At 46.2% G+C, this 19004-nt stretch overlaps 1 protein-coding gene and 1 long non-coding RNA gene across 2 annotated transcripts; one reads left to right on the forward strand and one right to left on the reverse strand.

Annotated features, from left to right (window-relative positions):
• Positions 1-962: 962 nt before the first annotated feature.
• Positions 963-18810, reverse strand: USP42 (ubiquitin specific peptidase 42). The gene is made up of 18 exons (XM_082064910.1): positions 18703-18810; positions 14600-14837; positions 13654-13854; positions 12369-12479; positions 12109-12211; positions 11875-11942; positions 11641-11711; positions 11022-11104; positions 9701-9812; positions 9167-9307; positions 8869-8969; positions 8270-8408; positions 6882-7616; positions 6447-6535; positions 4339-5811; positions 3605-3864; positions 3011-3087; positions 963-1806 (listed from the first exon to the last, which is right to left on the reverse strand). Exons 2-18 carry the CDS (start codon positions 14826-14828, stop codon positions 1690-1692), a joined length of 4110 nt encoding a protein of 1369 aa, XP_081921036.1. The 5' UTR covers positions 14829-14837; positions 18703-18810; the 3' UTR covers positions 963-1689.
• Positions 7311-13459, forward strand: LOC309445812. Its single transcript, XR_014185354.1, has 3 exons — positions 7311-7432; positions 12727-12888; positions 13359-13459. It is a non-coding gene; the product is annotated as an uncharacterized lncRNA (long non-coding RNA).
• Positions 18811-19004: the final 194 nt, after the last annotated feature.

Here is a 19004-nt window from a genome sequence, read left to right on the forward strand (position 1 = left end):
GCGCTGCATGGAGAGCTGGTTTCCCTTCGCAGCCACGCTCAGCCAAGGGGGGTTTTCAGTTCCATGAGTTTCAGCCGAAGGTGAGGTGGGAGCAGTGAGATCTCTGCTCCCCAGGTGGGTTAATCAGACCCCCCCCAGCCAGCAGCGGCTGCCGGAGCCGCAGTCCCGCTCCGCTGAGCCCCGTCCCTGCGGGACCCCCGGCCGCGCGCCCCCGCTCCAGCTCCTTTTCCACGCTTGCGCCGAGTTACTCGTCAGACAAAAGACAAGACACCGAATCCTGGAGCCGGAGGACAAAGGAGGAAAAAAAAGCCAGATACAGGAAAGGTATGTGGTTTCTTTGTCATGTTACTTTATGTAACTTCACATAACCGTTGCCATAGGAACATTATGCAGGGTACACTTATGGTTTGGCTTTATGATGTTCTCCATGTACCAAAATATTACTTTAAGTATTTAGTAAAACATCAACCTTGCTCCTTTCTTTAGTGTCACACACACAGTAAAAAGCTACTGCTGAGCTTCCAACCTGGTGCCGGGTTTTGGAAGCGTTTAGCGCCAAAGGAGAAAGCTTCTGCACTCTTGTCTAGGCAGCTGGAGTCCGAGTTACTGATCTTCGGGTCACACCGACAGCATCTTCTCACCTACCACCGAAAGGAAGATCTGATCTCGAGTATCGCACGCTCTGAAAGCTGTCAATGCGCATGACATATTGCATGTTAAATAACTCAAGTAAACTCAAGTAAAAAATCCATTTTAACTTTGCTGTATTTATATACTATATAAATTTTACATGCTATATATTTACAGTGGGGCAAGTGCTTTTTTTAAAAAAACAAAGATCAAACTTTAGACATCTCTGAACAACACAGCTTGTATAAACCAGACAGATTATTCAGATGAACTGTATTTAATACAGGTTCCCCACTCATCTCCTGATGCAGGACCAGTGAATAATAAGTGCATCACAGTTTGATAGCATTTAATAATAAAAATAAAAATCACAGTATGAATTCGTCTGTAACTAGACACTTCAGAGACAAAACGGACAACCGAGACTTCAGACAAGTGACAGTATATTAAGAAACTGTAATAAAAACATATGGAAGAGTATACAAATAGTCTTGAGAGATACATTCAGAACTGCATATGCGTTGTTTCACAATGTTGAAAACCAGACGATTTTCTTCAGATCTTGAATATAACTCAAATGTGAAGTGGATTAGTTTCTAGTGTCAGACATCACAGAAAAAAGATGAAGCTCTTGCAAAACTCTAGTTATTGGAGAGCTTGTGAAATTTTAAATAAGTCTTTAAATTAAATATACAGACTGTCAGTTGCAATTTTTATAGTTCCTGGTCGCTCGTGCACCAGATGTCAAACTTGGAGTAACGTTACATGAATAACATAAAGTCAACCTGAGTCTGTAATTAAGCAGCATTTGAGATGGTCTATTCCAGGGCATTATCTCACATCGGTGAGATGTTTATGTGGTAATTTACAATGTTCAGCAGTTGTAAAAAGTTTCCACCCTTTTGGATTAGAAGTATATTTTAAAAAAGAAAGTCTCAAGTTAAAAACTAAAAAAAAGTTCTTCCATGGTAAAATTCTGTACAGAAATGTTAAGCACCACTTATGACTGGATTTTGTCTTGATGGTAATTGTTTTGATAATGAATGTGAAGTGTGATGGTCAGTACTGGTAATGTTGGGGTTGATGGTGAAGGGCGGTGGGTGTCGGTGGCAGAGGGCTGCCGGGGCCGGTCGGTGTGGCTGCAGCGGCGAAGGGTCCCGTCCGCGAGCTCCGCACCTGCAAGACAAAGGGAAGCGCGTCACCCCGTGTCCCGAGCGGCTCGGAGCACAGGCCGCCGGCGCCGGGCTCTGCGCGCCGCGGGACGCGCCTCGAACCGGCCCCGTCTTGGTTCTGAACGGGCGCGCAGACAAAGCCGCCGCTCTAACGGCAAACAGGCTCGGTAAGCTGAACTGAGGCGAGGTTTGGCCTCGGCAGCATCCCCGTCTCCTCGCAGCCCGCAGCACCAGCGCCCGCTGGGAGCACGCGGAGGAGCGCGGGAAGCGGCGGCTCTGAGCTGCTGCCTCTCCCCTCCTCTCTGGACTTTTCTTAAGTCGCGCTGCCACTCAGCCCTGGTCAACCCTCTTGATTTGTTCAAAGGAACACGGGCCCTGGTGAAAAAGCACAAGCTAACGATTCCTTCTCAGTTTTACTAATCTGGCTCCAGCTCTTTGAGAGCGGTATCTTGAGATCAGATTCCATCCTTCAGAAGAGCCTTCCAGAGACCATTTTTTAAAACAAGATGGACCTTCCAGGCGATGAAGCTCATTAACACCCATATTAAAGTTCTCCAGACCTGAAGGAGCCGCGTTCCAGCACATCCGGGGGGCCGGCGTCGCGTTAACGGCCGAACGGCCCGTCCCGCGTGGCCAGAGGTCCGCGGCCCCGACCCGCGTCACAGGACCGCGGCCTCCTGGCCGGAGCCGCCGCGTTTGCCGCCCGCTGGCGGAGCCCCGGCCGCGCCGGAGCTGCCTCTGCCCGGTGCCACGCGGGTCATCTCACATCGGCATCATCAAGAGGTCTGTTTTTACACAGAGTCTCTGAAAGACCTTGGTTCAGTCCTTTTGCAGCACGTTGTCAAATTTGATTTTAGATGTTGAATTTGTTGCAGTGTGCAATCTTCTTCAGTGCGTAACTCCAAAGCTAATCAATTTAAACCATATTATCTGCTAGGATACACGTCTGGACCATGACAAGCAACAGCAGAGATTTCAGTGTAAATTCAGTCAGGAACTCAAGTTTGTATTTAGGTTTTTTTAGAAGAGGCACCAAACTGACTTTTTTAATACTAAAAATGGGGAAAATGGTTTCATCAGTCCGCTTGTCTGTATTTCTAAGCCTATACTAACAGAAAAACAAACAAACACCAAAACAGAAAACAACACAAACCACAACAACGGAAAACAAAACCCCAGGTAAGTGAAAGAGCAGGAGTTTAACATACTCTCCAGGTGTTAAATTGCGAAGCGTCGTCTGCAGGGTCAAGGACCGTGAATTCAGCGTGCTCAGAAGGCAGATCGTCTGAAAAACAACGTTTCGGTATTACCACCCACTTCTGTTGCTCTGAGTGACTGTTCGGGTGGGCAGCAGCCGCACGCGGCGTTTACCCGCTCGGCGGTGCCGGCGCAGCAGCCGCACGCGGCGTTTACCCGCTCGGCGGTGCCGGCGCAGCAGCCGCACGCGGCGTTTACCCGCTCGGCGGTGCCGGCGCAGCAGCGCCGCCCGTGAGCTGCTGCCCCCCGCGCGCAGCGGAACCTTCGAGAAGCAGCTGCAGCTCTCCCGCTTGTTTGCCGCTTCACCACCAGATCAAATTAAAGTTACTTGCCCTTCAGCCCCTTTGCAGTTCTATTTCAGACTTCCTTGCTTAACAGTGATTTAAAAAAGGAGAAAAACCTCACTACTTTTTTTGAACTATTGATGCAGACTGTTCAGAAGCCACGAGATGAAGCAGAGCTTTAAGCTCACAAGCATCTGAGGCTGTTTTACGTAACAGTGTGTATGTGGATGAAGAGGAGCCCGGCAGGCCCCGGCTGCTCACCTGTGGGGCCCTGGGGGGCCGGGCGGGCGCTGCGGCGCGGGGCCTCCCCGGCGCTGCCCCGGCTGCCGTGCTGCTCGCACGAGTAACCGCCCGGAGGACACGACTCCTCCTTCTTCTCCCGGGTTTTCTTCTGGAAATGAGGATCTAAATATTCCAAGTAGCCTTTCAGTTTCCTGATGTGTTTCTTCTTTTTCTTCTTTTTCTTGTGTTTGTGATTGTCGTTGTCAAAGCGGAGCACAGAGAAATCCAGATCATAGAGTCTGAGGGAGACATGCAAGTTAAAAACAGAAAAACAGATGTAGCACTTGATGCATATAGAAAACGTTATTTATTTTGCCGCGGGTGAGGACTTGCAGCATGTCAGCTATTTTGTGGTAGTTTCTGCACTTTAGCTGCAGCAAATGTGAGACCTCAGACTGAAAGCCAAGGGGTCCCGGTTTGTACACAAATTATTAACAGGAGCTACTTGTGGAATATGTGGAATTACAAGAATTTGTTGTAGCCCAATGAGAACGGTGTGCAGATGTGACTCTAACTACGCGGTCCAGACCGAGTGCTCTAACACAATTCAGCAATCTTTCCTGTCTTCACTTGACTCACCTAATGACATGATTGATCCCCGGTGACATTGTGCAACAGAAATAACTTAGAAACAACGAAAACAAGGCAGACATGAGAAACACCCAGAAAAGAATTAGGGAAAAACTGTTGATGATGCTGGAATCCTTGCTTACTTGCAATCCTTCTCTCGGTGTTTATCTTTGGACTTCTTTTTCTTCTTGACCTTCTTGTACTTCCTGGTTCTTTGGTCATCCCCCCTGCGGCACTTGCTCTGGGCGTCGCTGCCGCCCTGGCCGGGGCTGGCGCGGCTCCTGCCGGCCCTCGGCTCCTCGTTCTGCCGGGAGGGCTCCGGGGGGGCGGGCGCGCGCCTCTCGCGGGGCTGTTCCTGGGGGTGCTGCGGGGGTGCTGAGCCGTGGTGCGGGTTCGCCCGGTGGCCGCCGCAGTGGGGGGCGTCGTCCCCTCGGGCCAGCGCGCCGTGAGCCCAGCGGCCCTTGCCCTGGTAATCCTGGTGCGACCGGCTGTTGTACGCTTGACTTGATTTGTCAAAGTCTCTATCGCAATAAGAGGACCTTCTCTCTCTACCGTCTCTTGCTCCACGAGACGAATAATAATCGTTGTAGTATCTGCATTTTTCCCATCTGCGCGGTTGGTCTTGATAGTATCTTTCTCTGCTCCAAGTTCTCTCTCCTTTGGAATAATAATACCTATTCCTCTCTTGTTCTGTTCTTTCTCTGCTTCGGGATCTATAACGAGAATATTTTCCTGAGCTTTTGCCATTATTTGGACTGTTTCTTTCGTTGTGGGAAGATCTGTACTTGCTCTCATTGCAATACTCTTGCTTATGACGGTTTTGCCTATTTGTTTCCACGCTGCGAGAGCACCTCCTCTTGTGGGAATGCTCATCGGCTTTGCCTCGGGTTTGCTTCTCCTTCTCCCTCTCTTCGGTGTCCGAGTACTCTCTCTTCTTCCGGTAGTGCTCTTTGTCAGGTTTTTTAGAGTCATATATTTTTTTCTTATACTTTTTCCTATGTTTATCTTCTTCACATTTTTTATTACCCAGTCCCTCGTTTTCTCTAGAAAACTGACTCTCCAAAACTTTATCGAGCTTCGTAATGGAGGAGTCATTGACAGGCGGTACCTCCACATAGTTATTAGAAATGTCCTTTGTGTCTTGGCATTTTTCTGTAATATCTAGAGATGCAAGTTTTTTAGAACTACATTCAATGTCAGACTTGATAGAGGAAGTTTGCCCTAATTTCTCTTCGCTCTCAGGAGACCCCCTGATGTACAAGGGATTTTCTTTTGAAACGAGCTCGGGTTCTTTTGATCTTCTTGGTTTGTCTTTGTCTCGAGGGTCTCCAGACTCACACTGACCAAGGAATTCATCTGCTGCATCCACGGATTTTTTTCTAACCTTATGTTGACCGTTGATGTTGGGATGCGCGTTGTCAGCTCTTGGTATAACACTTTCAGTAACATCTTCTTTGGCAGCAGTGGTTTCAGAGTTTGGTTGAGTGAGAAGATTCTCAACCTCAGGCCTAAAGGCAGAAGGAACTTTCCTGTTTTCTTCATAGGAAAACAGTGCTTCCATGACTACAGTTTCCATAAGAGCATCATTCTCAGAAGACTTCAGAGGTCCAGGGACACTGCACAAAATAAAAACACATTTTTCACTGCAAAAAGTCCATCTGAAAGACGAATGTTAGGAGTAAAATCCCCTTAAGTAAAAAAATTGGTGGCTATTGGAAAACTCTGAAAGACATTCCCTTTAGAACCCTCAATCTTCCTCAGCTCCTAGAGAATGTGGGGTTTTAATCTTGATTCTGCAAGTACTGCATTAAAAACCCCCCACCAAACGCATCTGGCTCCCTCCACCCGCTGTTCTGAATCACATCACAGCCAACACCGCTGTATTTGCTCTGCCCCAGCCAGAAAAAAGTAAACACAGAGGCCTCCCTCTCTCTAACATGGCAAAGCAGATGGTGGGAATTTATATTCACACATCCTAAGATGGAAAAAAAGGGAGAGAGGGATAGAAAAAGTATTACAGACAACAGGAAGAAAAAAAAAGAACATGCTATAAAGAAGCTCTCCAGGAGGCATCCACCTGCATTTAATATCAGGATAATACATGCTCACTGCTGATGTTTGCAACACTAGATGTGCAGTGTGGAATTCTCTGGACTGATTTAAATATCTTTCCATGAACTAGTATTATTAGACAGGTAAAACGATTATAAACTTGCATGGGATCTTGTTTTAAGCAGAGTACTCCGTTTACCTTATTTCTTCTGACAAGTTGTTCAGCTGGCTATAGGTAAGTGATTCTAAGATTATGTCTTGAGGAACTGGTGACAGAGCTACCGGCATCTACAATTAAAGTGCAGAAGTTAACAGACAGAAAAAAATATTAGTTTTAGTACAAAACTACATTAGGTGTAGATCTGTTTGAGTTACACGCGCTATCCCTGTTTTACACAGCATCCCGCTCACCCCACCCCCAAATACATTTACAAAATGTATGAAGTATTATCTCAGCTGAACTTCTCTTAAGCCGACATGTTCTCATATGTGAGCTCAGCAAATTCTAATGGGATAACAGGACAAAGTGTTACGATGAAACTTGTGCTGTGCGTTTTCTTGGTATTTCACATGAACTGGGAACATTATAATGCGCCTGAATACCCAATAAATCACAGGTGGGAAATTCACTCACTGTTTCAAGCAGTCCATTTGTTTTAGAGAAGAAAATCTCCGAAGGTTTAACAGGTGGGACTTGGCAAGTTGAATCATTAAGTTTCAGTCCATTTTCTTTAGATTCCTTATCTAAACTAATAGCACCATTTACTGAATCATTTTTTGGCAGATCTTGTGGGCATCTTTCTTCTTCGGTGTTGGGACAGGAAGAATGGGAATTCTGCAATGTACGGACCATCTTTCCGATCAGAAGTCCATTAGAAGATATTAGGCTGCAATTCCTTTTGAACAAGCCCTTTGAGTCCTCAGGTTTTCCCGAGGATTCTGCGCTGTACAGGACGGCGTTATCCGAGCCCAGACTGGGATTTCCGTTCACTGTTGGCTCAACAAACATTTCATCGGGAACTTCTGGCTTGGAAATGTTAGTAGCAACGGACACAGGAGATGCGTTTGAGGTAGACTCGGCTGCGGAGGAGTTTGTGATGGTGGAAGAAGGAGCAGGCTTGCTCGGGTCCTCGTCCTCCGCAGCGCTGCTAAGACAGCTGGGCTGTGACACAGTCTGACGTGCAGGTAACTTGTTGTGAATACTGATAGTGATCTTCTGGTTTTTCGACGGGTCGGCCATCGAGGGCCTGGTGATGGCCCAGTTCTGCACACAGGCCGTGGGCGGAGCTGAGGACGGTCTTTTCAGGGTGACCCCGACGGTATTCGGATCCTCTTTCAGGGGTCCGTTCCCATTTAAACGATTTGAATTCTGTATTTAAAAAGAGATTTCAAGATGGATATGTGCAAACGCACAGCATTGAAGTTTAAAAACACGAAATTCTCCTACTAAATGTTTCTACAAATTGCCACAACACCTAAGAAAACACCGCCCTCTAAATACAAATGTGAGTCCAACAAGTGTGCTTAACTCCTGCTTTTGTTTTACTGCATATTGGTATCAGATGAGCATAACTTTTAAAACCCACCCAAACAAGTTAACATTGACTACAGCTATTCCCAAAGGTTTATTTTCTCCTTTAAACATTGCCTGAAAACACTGGAATAATTGTTCTGGTGTGCAGGAACAAGACAATTTGTTTTCACTGTCTCAGCTACAGTTACACTCATTGGGGAGATTTTTTTAAAATTATTTAAGCATTAGTAGGCTACTTCAATTGTCTCAAAAGCGTGGTGCTCAGTACTTCAGAAAGCCGAGCTGGAAGTACAGAAGTGAAGTCGCATGGCGGCACAATTTAGGATCAGCCACTGTAGGAATCGTGTGGCTGCCGCACAGGCCGTGGAGAAAGCTGCAGCGTGGGAGGGAAAATGAAACTCGGATGCTAGAAAATAACAACAAAAACCCCACACCAAACCCAAAACGCACTATCAATTTGGTGCCATTATCTGACACCCTCAAATTACCTTAATCATATGAGGAGGAAGTCGTGGTCCCATAAATCCAGCCTGTTTACTATTAGCCCCCCGTTGACCGAGGAATGGACGGGGATAAGACGGAGCTGGTAAGTAAAACGCGCGTTCTCCGAGGGTCAGATCGTAGCGCCTGGGAAAAGAGCAGTGATCTGAATCTGGAGTTTTTCTTTCAGCCTATTCGCGATTAAACCTCATCCTATAATTTTATAGGAACAGTTTATAAGACACAGAAGACACATAAGGAAGACTTAACTAACACTACAAACTGAAAACTGGATAATGGTCTTCCTACAATGACTATCCTTTCCAGAGCAATAACTCATCCTTACACCATCTATGGCCTGAACGTCTCCTCTTTTCTAAATCAGCCAGCTGCAGAGAGCACATATGCAACAATTCACACAAGCGCAGCAGTTTAAGGCCCAGCAATGAAAGATAATAAATGACATGGGGAATTTCAGGTTAGACAGAACCGAGTTATAGAGATAGTGATCTTTTCATAGGACAGGAAGAAAAACACTTGAAAATGAGACAAATATCAGTAACAGAAGAGTAAACATATTCTGAACACATTTAGTTTTTGTTATTACCTGATATAAAAAAGTACATAAGCTTGCTGAGTGAGAACTGTTTTGATATCAGAAAGTTCTACTGATGCGTCATTCATTCTATACCAAAGTCCATTACCAGCCTGCAAATAAAGACAATTACATCTTTACAGGAATTGCATGTTTTCCAAATGACATCACACATAGAACGCTACAGAACAAAACAAATTGAACAAATCATACAGTGCAACTTTTCCCCTAAGAACAGCGGCTACCAGTGAGATTTTAATTTCCTGGTCAGCACAGATCCTCCCCTGTTAGAAATCAAGCTGGTATCTACCTTTATGAAACAGAGATAGTGTCCTGCATTGCAGTTGAAGCCACTATGTACAAGAACTGCATATAACGCATAGATGAGTGGTTCTCCTATTGATTGGGACATATATGCTCGAAGATCCAAATATTCAGGATATTTTACGTCCTAAAGAGAAACCAAGAAGATTCAAAAATTATCCTGAAATACTTCATAGGATGAGAAAAACACTTCTAAAAACAGACTAGGATTATATGAAAATATATTTTTTCATTTAAAAATACTATTCTCATAAACAACATTTAATAATTTAAATGGCAGAGAACTGTTTTCTACAGAATTAGCTCTTAAAGAGCAAGGCATACTCTGACGGTCACCCAGCAACTTTACCATTAGTAAAAAAGAAAGAAGCAGCCATAGTTGCTATATTGGCTCTTCTTCGACTATAGTTATCAGTCTATAGTTACTGCCCACAAACATTAACAACTTTTAAATGAGTGTTCGTCTTTTGGAAATCTCCCATTCCAAGATGACAATGTTACATGACAGCTGTAAATGTACCTTGTTGATCTTTCCACCTGTAAAATTTGCAAATCTTTTCAGTGATATTGTGAGAACATTGGAAGAACGATGTATCGTGTACCTCTTTGACGCCGGAACCATCTTTTTACACCTTAAAAACAAGCACAGACAAATGTTTAACAGCAGATTCTGTCCCCCCCAAAAAAAGTCAAACAAACTTTATTCTCTCACAGATGCTTATGCTATTTGAATGATATTTACTTGCATAATATGTTTTTTCTTTTCATAAATCCATACACTGCATTTCAGGTTTGTTATCAGAGAGAAGATAGCAGGATATAAGAGGACAGCTCTACACAACAAAGAATACAGGGTTTAGAATGTTATCTTTTGATGGTCAAACAAATGTCTGAACATGTATCTTTGTTGTGCCAAAAGATGAGGCTGCTCAACAACCCGGCGCCAAGCAGGACCAGGAATCTGGAGCTCATGGGGAGAGCAGGGCAAGGTACCACATCTTGGTACACCACAGTGGCGATCTGAACTCGTTCTGGATACATTCTTCCAGTTTTCTGCTGAAATGCAAATGTTACATGTGGGACAAGAGAGCCCCTGTCTGCAGCACTACAAACTGCACATCATTTCCAAAATGGAAATGCCAATGCCAATGGAAAGAAATGGTCATTCTGCATGAGGGTGACATTGGACAGTGGTAAATCTTCATGTTCTGATCGTGTTTGATCAGCATACAGGACATCTGAACTCCATCTGCTTTCACTAAGCACAGGTTCGGTTTACGGTGGCTCATTTCAAACAACTGTAGTCCAGAGGTTTTACAGTTCAAGAACACGAGACACTGTTCGACGAGCCAGCAGGAGCTGCTGATGGTGATTATCACTGAGTCTGTGCACGTTCACCGAGACCCAGTCTCGCTCTGTTCCACCGTCAGGAAGCCGACGCTGCCGCCCGCCCCAGCGCCTTGTCCACAGCTCCGCGCTCCAGCTCGCCCCTGCTCGCCAGACCTGTCTGACTCGTGGCCATGTGAATACTGCCCCGTGCAGATCCGCACTCAGGAAGGCTGACAAGCGCCAGCGCGGACAACATTATGAATAAAAGTCTAATGTGAGCTAATGGCCACTTCCGAACATTCAAACAGAAACACTACAACTACTCTCCCAGAAACAAATGTATTCTTTTCCAAGCTTTGAATTATTTCAGTGTATTAGCTGTATAAACAAAACTAAATGAAAGAACAGAGAGTTGTGTCTCATCTTATTTCTAAACAAAGATAAAAGATAACTTATGACCACACCATGCAACACACTATCTTGTATTAAGATGGAATTAGAGATAATCTTACTTGCTGCACTTATAACTATTTTCACCATCCAGTTGTTCCGGTTTCACAAACTGTTCTAGCGCTCGGGTGACAGACGTAACTGCCTGCATGAACAAGAAAGGAGAGCACAAGGTCGCTGAAAATGCAAAGTTTTGAACACTTACTAGTAGTTTAGGAGAAAACCGTGCTAGTTCATACTTCAGTGACCTGCTGTGAACCAGCAATTACTATGAAGGAGGCAGAAACAGAAACACTGAACATTTCCCTCATTTGAAAATTATTCTACTCCGAATTAATAAATTTTGCAATACCACAGACAGCATCTGCAGTATGCTTTGGCATCAGTAATGAGAACAATCAAACCCATCAGTCTAACGATAGATGTATATTGAAGTAGAATAATCAAGAAAAATGACAGTATGGTTGTTTGCTTAGCTATAATTATTATTTTTCCAGCTTAAATCCAATGCAAACATGGAGACCATTTACAAGGCTTCCACAAAAGAACAATGTGAAATCCACTCTCATCCACCACCAAGCTCCTTTGTTTTAACAGTATATGCTCTCCAGTAAAATGAGCTTATTTTAGAAAGCTCTACAAGTCTCTGGACATCTCGACCCATATTCACAAACGCCTTACCTTTATATCCAAAGTAATATCGAGGAATGGCTCGTACGTATCTGAAACTGCTTTGCAGTTCAAGCACTTCACTGGAATCAAAATACAAATGCTTAACAATATGCAAAGGAGACTAAATGTGCAAATTTAAATTATCAATCTGTATTACTTTAGTCAAACTACAAACTCCTTTGCTACAGACAGACAAAAAGACATAGACGAGTTTCAAAGAACAGTAAGATTTTTAAAAAGTACCTCGGGATCTTAGATATCCTCCAAATATTTGATAAATAAGTGTGGTGGCTTGAGAAGATCTGTCTAATCTGGAAATAAATGATAGCCACACGTCAGAAGGCTGAAGGCACAGAGTTACCTCTTCAAACAGTTTTCTTTTTATAAAAACCAGGGACACAATTTTAATTTATCAGAGTAAATAAAGGAATAAAAAGGGGCTAGGGAACATTTTCAAGTTAATCTGTTTATGCTTACTTGTTGCTTCCATTCAAACAGGCTTTCTGCAAAGCATCAACAGTGAAGCATAAGAATTCATGTGCATCCTCTTGACTGCCAAAATGGAAATGTTTTCCTATTCCTAATAAATAAGAAAGTTATTATATTTACCTCATAAAATGAAAAAAGCTTGTATTTCTAAACTCTCTCTTCTTTAAAGTATGAAAATCATTTATATGCAAACAATTATTTGAATAATTAAAAAATACCAAAAATTAACACTGTCTGAAATGACTCACTTTTAAGGCCATTGATAACGGATGTAGGTTTGATGGCATTATTAGAGCAACACAGGACCTGATTAATGTGAGTTTCCATAGTGCACATCATACAAAAACCTTCTACGTGACCTGCGGAGCGAAAGAAAGCATCCCAGTTTAGTAAACATACATTGCCACAGAACACCTTCACGCTACAGGTACAATGTCCACCCTCTACACTGCATTCTCTTCTCCTAAGGTGTCAGTATCCCAACACTTCTGTGACATTTTATTAAGCAGAACCGTATAGAAGTGTCAATTAATTCTGTATTAAAGCGCATTTCCCTACGAGAAATGTAAGTAACTGCTGCAATGTCTTTTTTTTGCACTCTGACAGGAACGTGAACTCCACAGACTGCAGAATATATGAGGAAACAATATCGACACTGATGATACAGCACGAAGAGCAAATGTGTGTTATTTTCAGCACACTGCTGTTAGGTGAGCTACACGACACAGAGCTAAGGATCCTCTGGGAGAACGGAAAGATTAAAGTAATGTATGTACTAGTATTTCTGCCCTCCTTTTTGCAACAGGATTCTTAACTGATAATTTTTATATATGGCAAGAACACAGAGTTAAATTTCTAGGAATAAATACTAAAATACCAGACTAGAAAGCACACAGCTGCCTTTGTAAAAATACATATAGATGGATTTGAAAAGAAGCTCCTAGGCTTAAATAAATTCAAATATAAAAAGATAAATCAAAGAACACAAATTTAAGGGTTTAAAAGATAGAAAATCATATTTAGAATAAGATCAGCCTAAATTTTAATTAAGTTGCACACAAATTTCTATTTAAGTTTGTAAAATATTAGCTCATAGTGCTTTCTGGGGTGTTTTTTTCTAAGGGCTCACCAGTGAACACACCATTTACCACAGTATTCGCGCATTACAGTATCTAGGCTGCGAACACCAAGAATCTATGACGTCAAGATCCTAAACTTTTCCACCTTTCTACCAGCAGGAAACCCAAACGCCAAATGTTCTTCAAACGTCTTACTTTACGATGCACTTCATTATTCACATGAAGCAAGAAATGACCCTTTTTTGAAGTTTTACTACGGTGCATTAAATGAATAAACACACTTTATATGCTATTCTGAGCCTCCTCTTAATATAATCATAGAATCATTTAGGCTGGAAAGACCTTTAAGATCATGATCAAAGCCAGCGTCTACAGATTAGAGAGGACAAGCAAGAGGGTTTTCCAGGCATGGCGGCTCTTTCGGGTCGGCTCCGCAGCGAGGGAGCGCACTCACATGACTGCGTGTGCTCCAGCGACAGCATGTAATTGGCGAGAGGCGGCGTGTAGGTCAGACACTGCAGCGTGGAATTCAGGAAACACGTGTTGCCGAGATTCTGCAGCCCAACTCCGACACTTTGCGTTTGTTGCCAATCCATACAAATTTTCTCAGGTGGAAAAAGAATCCTTTGTGGCGGGGCAATTCCGTCATTAACAACTGCAAGAACATTATATTTTAAAAGACATGTATTGGTTTTGGATAATCAAAAAGTAGCATTCCGCAGGAGCACCCAGAAGAGCCAGCTATACGCCAAACCACAAAACCACACAACACTGCCACTCGAATTTGCTGGTAAACATACTGTTTTGGACAATAGTTTATTCAGCTTCTAACACAAGACAAACTACCACTCTGATTTAAGAAGTTTTGCCAGGTTTCTTTCCAACTATAGTCTTTAAGCTGATTATTAGTTCAGTTTTTTTCCTCATTGCAACTTAAACCACAATCTTAACCTTGTAATTATACAGTAATCAATATAAGAACTAAGAAAAATAAGCAAGTAACTAGCACAGAAGGTAACCTTACAGAATCAGATCTCTTCCTGAGCAGTGCTACCATTCAAAGACTTGTGAATAATGGAAGCCTTGAATAGCAATAGTAAAATGTACTTTTCTCTGCAGAACAGAAAAAACCTGGATAAGTCTACGTATCACGAAAATCTCCCCATAATTGATTGGAAAATCAAAAGTAAGTTACAAATAGACTGTAAATAGAGAAAGCTAAGTTTTGCAACACCAGTCCCTTCAGTTGCCTTAGAGGATTCATAAAATCGAAGTCCACTACTGAAATCTTTATTCGTGACAGCCCCATTTTATAGCATTGCAACGAATAAGAACTGCATTCTCTACTTCTGTTCTGCTTCGTTTTTAAGAAAAAGGGGGAGGACAGAAGCAGCACTTACCTAGATCTCTTTGGGCAAAAGGCTTAGACTTCTGAGATGATCTACAATAAATAGCACCTCCGGGTCCTTTGTCCACAGAGACTTTGTTTGGATCTTCTGCAGGTGGTACCCGGCCCAAATTTGCGGTGCGTGACGTCATTTTCTTAGTACGGGGTTTCTTAGATTTGTCAGATCGCCTCGATGACGATTTTTTAGATTTTGAAGATTTTGGCTTGTTAACTATGGTCATTGTTCATATCTGCAAGAGAGGCAAAAGTTCTGGTTGACAGAAGAACGTCAAGAGGCGTTCCAGAAAGAAAAGGAGAGACCCTGTCTCTTAGTCCCAAAGAAATATCACGAAAAACTAAAAAGCTGATAAGAATGATGATAAAACGAAACAACCACAAATCCACAAAACCAACCCGAAACTAAACACGCAAAGTGGAATTTTCCATCAGAACCGTTAGCAATATTCCTTTTTACTTCTGCAGAGCTGGTGACTGATGACACTTCTCACACTTTGACAGGATTTTAATCCGTTACAGTTATAAAGACCTTTTTTTGTTGTCTGTTTAGGGAGCTGTGAGCAGAGGCACTTCCAAGTGCTGGCCTGTTGAGATCCAGGAGGGGATGGGATAGAGCGCTGAGCAATCTTGGGAAAGGAGAGCAAGAAAACATTTATAAATTTACTTCCATCTGGGTTTATTCTGCCCCTCCAAGAAATAGTTGTTTGGGTACAATTTTGGCAGCAGTACTTGTGGTATTTTGCACCAATCACATTTATAACTCTTATTATCAACCAAAAAGTTGAATCAAAAAGCATCTTTTTCAGTTCTACTTATGTAAAGTTGTACACTTTTCCCTGGCAAAACAACAGAGGAATGTAAGCTATAAAAAGGAAGTGCTAAACATAAAAGAAAGCAAAACAAACCCTCAGCCCTCAAGGACAAATGCGATAACTGACATTAAGTCCTGTTTAAAATGCTGATTAGGTTTCAAGATGGTACCTCTTTAAATATGTGTAATTGTGTGTGCACAGTAAGCCGCTGAATGATCAATTATCAATTTCTATATGTAAATTTTTGCTACTGTGTTGCCATAGCACGTAGGGCCTTTTTAAGTTTGGGGAAACCATAAACTTAACTGAGGATTTAAAGCAGCTTTGTTATACTGAAGCAACTGAGAGAACAAAGCATAAAGCAGTTTCAGATTTATGGCACAACTTGATTGCTATTGATAAAACTTAAGGTAGATTAAACAATGCACAGTAAATTAGAGAACTTCTAGTCTCACAAATGACAAATTACGTGCAAAGCCTCTAATTAGATCTTTTTTCCTTTAAATTTTCAATTTAAAATCCACTCTATACTCATTTTCCATTTCTCAGACGCTAATACACAAAGCTGGAAAATTCCCCCATTTTCCTGACAGATGAAGCCATCCTTGTCCCTTTGGAAAGCTGCGAGTGAGTTCAGGTAAGAGCCACTCTTCAAACTGCCGACACCAGTGGCATCTCCATTTCCCAACTGAAGGGAAAGTGTTTCCACAACATATTTAAAGCATGTTTGCAGGGCAAAAAACTGGAATCAAGACTGTGGTGAGCGGCAAACAGAAGAATATTATCACAAAAAATCTTGAGCATTATATTGGCCAATGAGGTCAGCCCTATGTATTTTTTAATTTATTTTTGACAACTGAGGGATACAGTACCAGATATCCAGCACCATCCACAGCAAATATCAATGCTAGCAAGAATAAATCAGATCCGCCACTTTTTCAAAATACGTCAATATTTGGACATCTCTTTGACAAAGTGGTACAAAAAATAAAAACACTGGTATTTTTTCCTCACTCGTTCAACATACACACAAATCCTGCTCCGATACCGCTGCTGGATGTGACTTTACGTTGCCGTGTGCACTGAGCGCCGTTTCCCTGTGAGGATGTCACAAGAGACTTCTCACTATGACGCTGAAAAGTTACTGCCCTTCCACTGGAGCTTTGCACCAGCGCTGTTTAGATTTTTTCAGCTATGACTTGGTCCTCAATATTTATATTGGGTCTCCACTTTGCACACAATAAATCACAGCTCAGGAAGATTTCATACAAGATCCCATTCACAAAACGGCGTTTAACCAGGAAGTAGTGATTATGCATTTGTCTCATTACAAAACAAACATTCTCAGCAGTGACTGCAAAAAAACCCCAAACATACATGCACAAATATACCTACGTAGAAATAAGAAGCAATAGAAAACTACTATGGCATAGATATGAAGACCAGGCATGTTTCCACCTCTAAATTACAAACCACCCTTCCACACCACAACACTACTGTAAGCAAAAAGAACAAACCAAAACACAAAACTAAAGGAAATGCACACACGCTGCACTAGTTCTGCTTTCATTGAAAAAACAACCCAGCCACCAAGCCGGGACACGCGAAATTAATCATCACTTTGCCCTTAATTGGAAGCCAATTACGTACGTGAAGTACAGAATAACTTTACATATTCCTTGCACCGGTGAGCGGCCGCTTCCCGGTGCAGGCTGTTCTGGCGGCGGCGCCGGGGGGGAGCGGCCCGGCCCCTCATCCGATACCGCACCCCGGCCCCTCATCCGGTACCGCACCCCGGCCCCTCATCCGGTACCGCACCCCGGCCCCTCGCCCCGGTACCGCACCCCGGCCCCTCGCCCCGGTACCGCACCCCGGCCCCTCGCCCCGGTACCGCACCCCGGCACCTCATCCCGGCCCCTCATCCCGGTACCGCACCCCGGCCCCTCGCCCCGGTACCGCACCCCGGCCCCTCGCCCCGGTACCGCACCCCGGCCCCTCGCCCCGGTACCGCACCCCGGCACCTCGCCCCGGGCCGCCCCGCGTTCCGCCGGACTCCGAACCGCCCTGCGTCCTTCAACGCCTCCTAATAGCCCTGTTTAAAATCAAACCGTCCGCCTCCGCCGCCCTTTCATTACCAGCGCTGCGCGGGGAGCGCCAGCTCGGTCCCGCTCCGCTCTGCCTCCCTGAAGCGCTGTGGCTCTGGAGGAGGCTCCGGCACCCGCGGCGCCCGGCGGCTTTGGCGGGCGGGCACAGCCCGCCTGCACGCAACATGTCCGCGCTCGGGAGCGGCGAGAGCCCGAAGACACACACACACGAAAGAAAACCGACCCCCACACGCAGACGAGGGGGCCGGGAAACGGCTCTGAGGGCGCCCCCGCTTCCCCGCGCCTCGCCCTTCTCCCGCCAACTCACACACCGGCACAGCCCCGCGGCCCCCGGCCCAGGGGGGGCAGGCCTAGCGGCGCGCCGGGCCGCCTCAGCGCCCGCCCTCCCCATCTTCACCTTTCCGGGCCCGAGCCCGCGCCCGCGCCTTCCAGACCGTCCGGGGGCAGGTCCGCGACAGGCAGCGCCCAACGGCGACTCCGTGCCCATGGCAACGCGGCGGGGGGGGATTCGGCGCTGCGGGCGGGGGAAGGGGAGACGAATCGAACCCGGACCCTCCGAGCGGGAGGCGGCAGGCCCCGCGGGGAGCCGCCGCCTCGCCGAGCGGGGAACAACGCCGCGCCTGGCGGGGAACAACGCCGCTCCCACCGCGGGACTCGGGGCGATGGCGAGGCGGCCGCCCTCCCGCCGGCACCGGGACGCAGGGAAGCAACGCCGAGTCCCCGCGCCGGCAGCAGGAGAAGGGAGCGGCAGGCGGGCGCCGGCGGGAACACGGCGCCTATAACGGAGGCGGCAGGCGCGGAGCGGCGGCATCGCGCCGGGCACCGCCACCCCCCGCCGCGCCGGGAGGGGGCCGGTCCCGCCGGCCCAGGGGGTGGCGGCGGCGGCGGCGGGGCTGGGTCCCTCCGCCGCGTGCTGGGGACGGCGCCCCGCCCCGCCCGGGGGTCCCACCCCCTCCGGCTGCCCGCCAGCCAGGAGGGCAGCGGCCGAGCGCCCGGCCGGCGCCCCGGCGCGGTGGGCAGGGCTGGGCTGAGCGGCCGCTCCCGCCGGTCGCTTTCCCTTCCCTTTCCCGGGCCGGCCCCTCCCCCCCGGCCCATTGATTTCCAGGCAGGGAGACGCACGCGGCGCTGCCGGGCGCTGCCAGGCCGCCGCCAGGCCCGACTCTGCTCCCCGGCCCCATTACCTGGCTCGGCCCCGCTTGACTCGGCGCTGCCGGGTCCCCCTCGCCGCAGCCCCCGCCTCAGCCCGGCCCGCTCCGCCTACTGTTACAGCCCGTCGGGGAACAATGACGTCCCTCCGCCGGCCTCTTGCATCCGGGGCCCGGCGCCGGCCGGGCAAGCGGGCGGGGGGAGGGAAGGAGGCGGCGGCGGCGGCGGGGGGAGAAGCGAGCTCCTCCGGGTCACACGGGGACCAGCACCGCCCCTGTGCCGCTGCCGGGAGCCGCTAGAGGGGGCTCCGCGACCCCCGGTCAGGGCGAGGGGCCGC

This window comes from Streptopelia decaocto (genome assembly GCF_964273445.1).
Source record: "Streptopelia decaocto genome assembly, chromosome: 13".
Classification (NCBI taxonomy): domain Eukaryota; kingdom Metazoa; phylum Chordata; class Aves; order Columbiformes; family Columbidae; genus Streptopelia; species Streptopelia decaocto.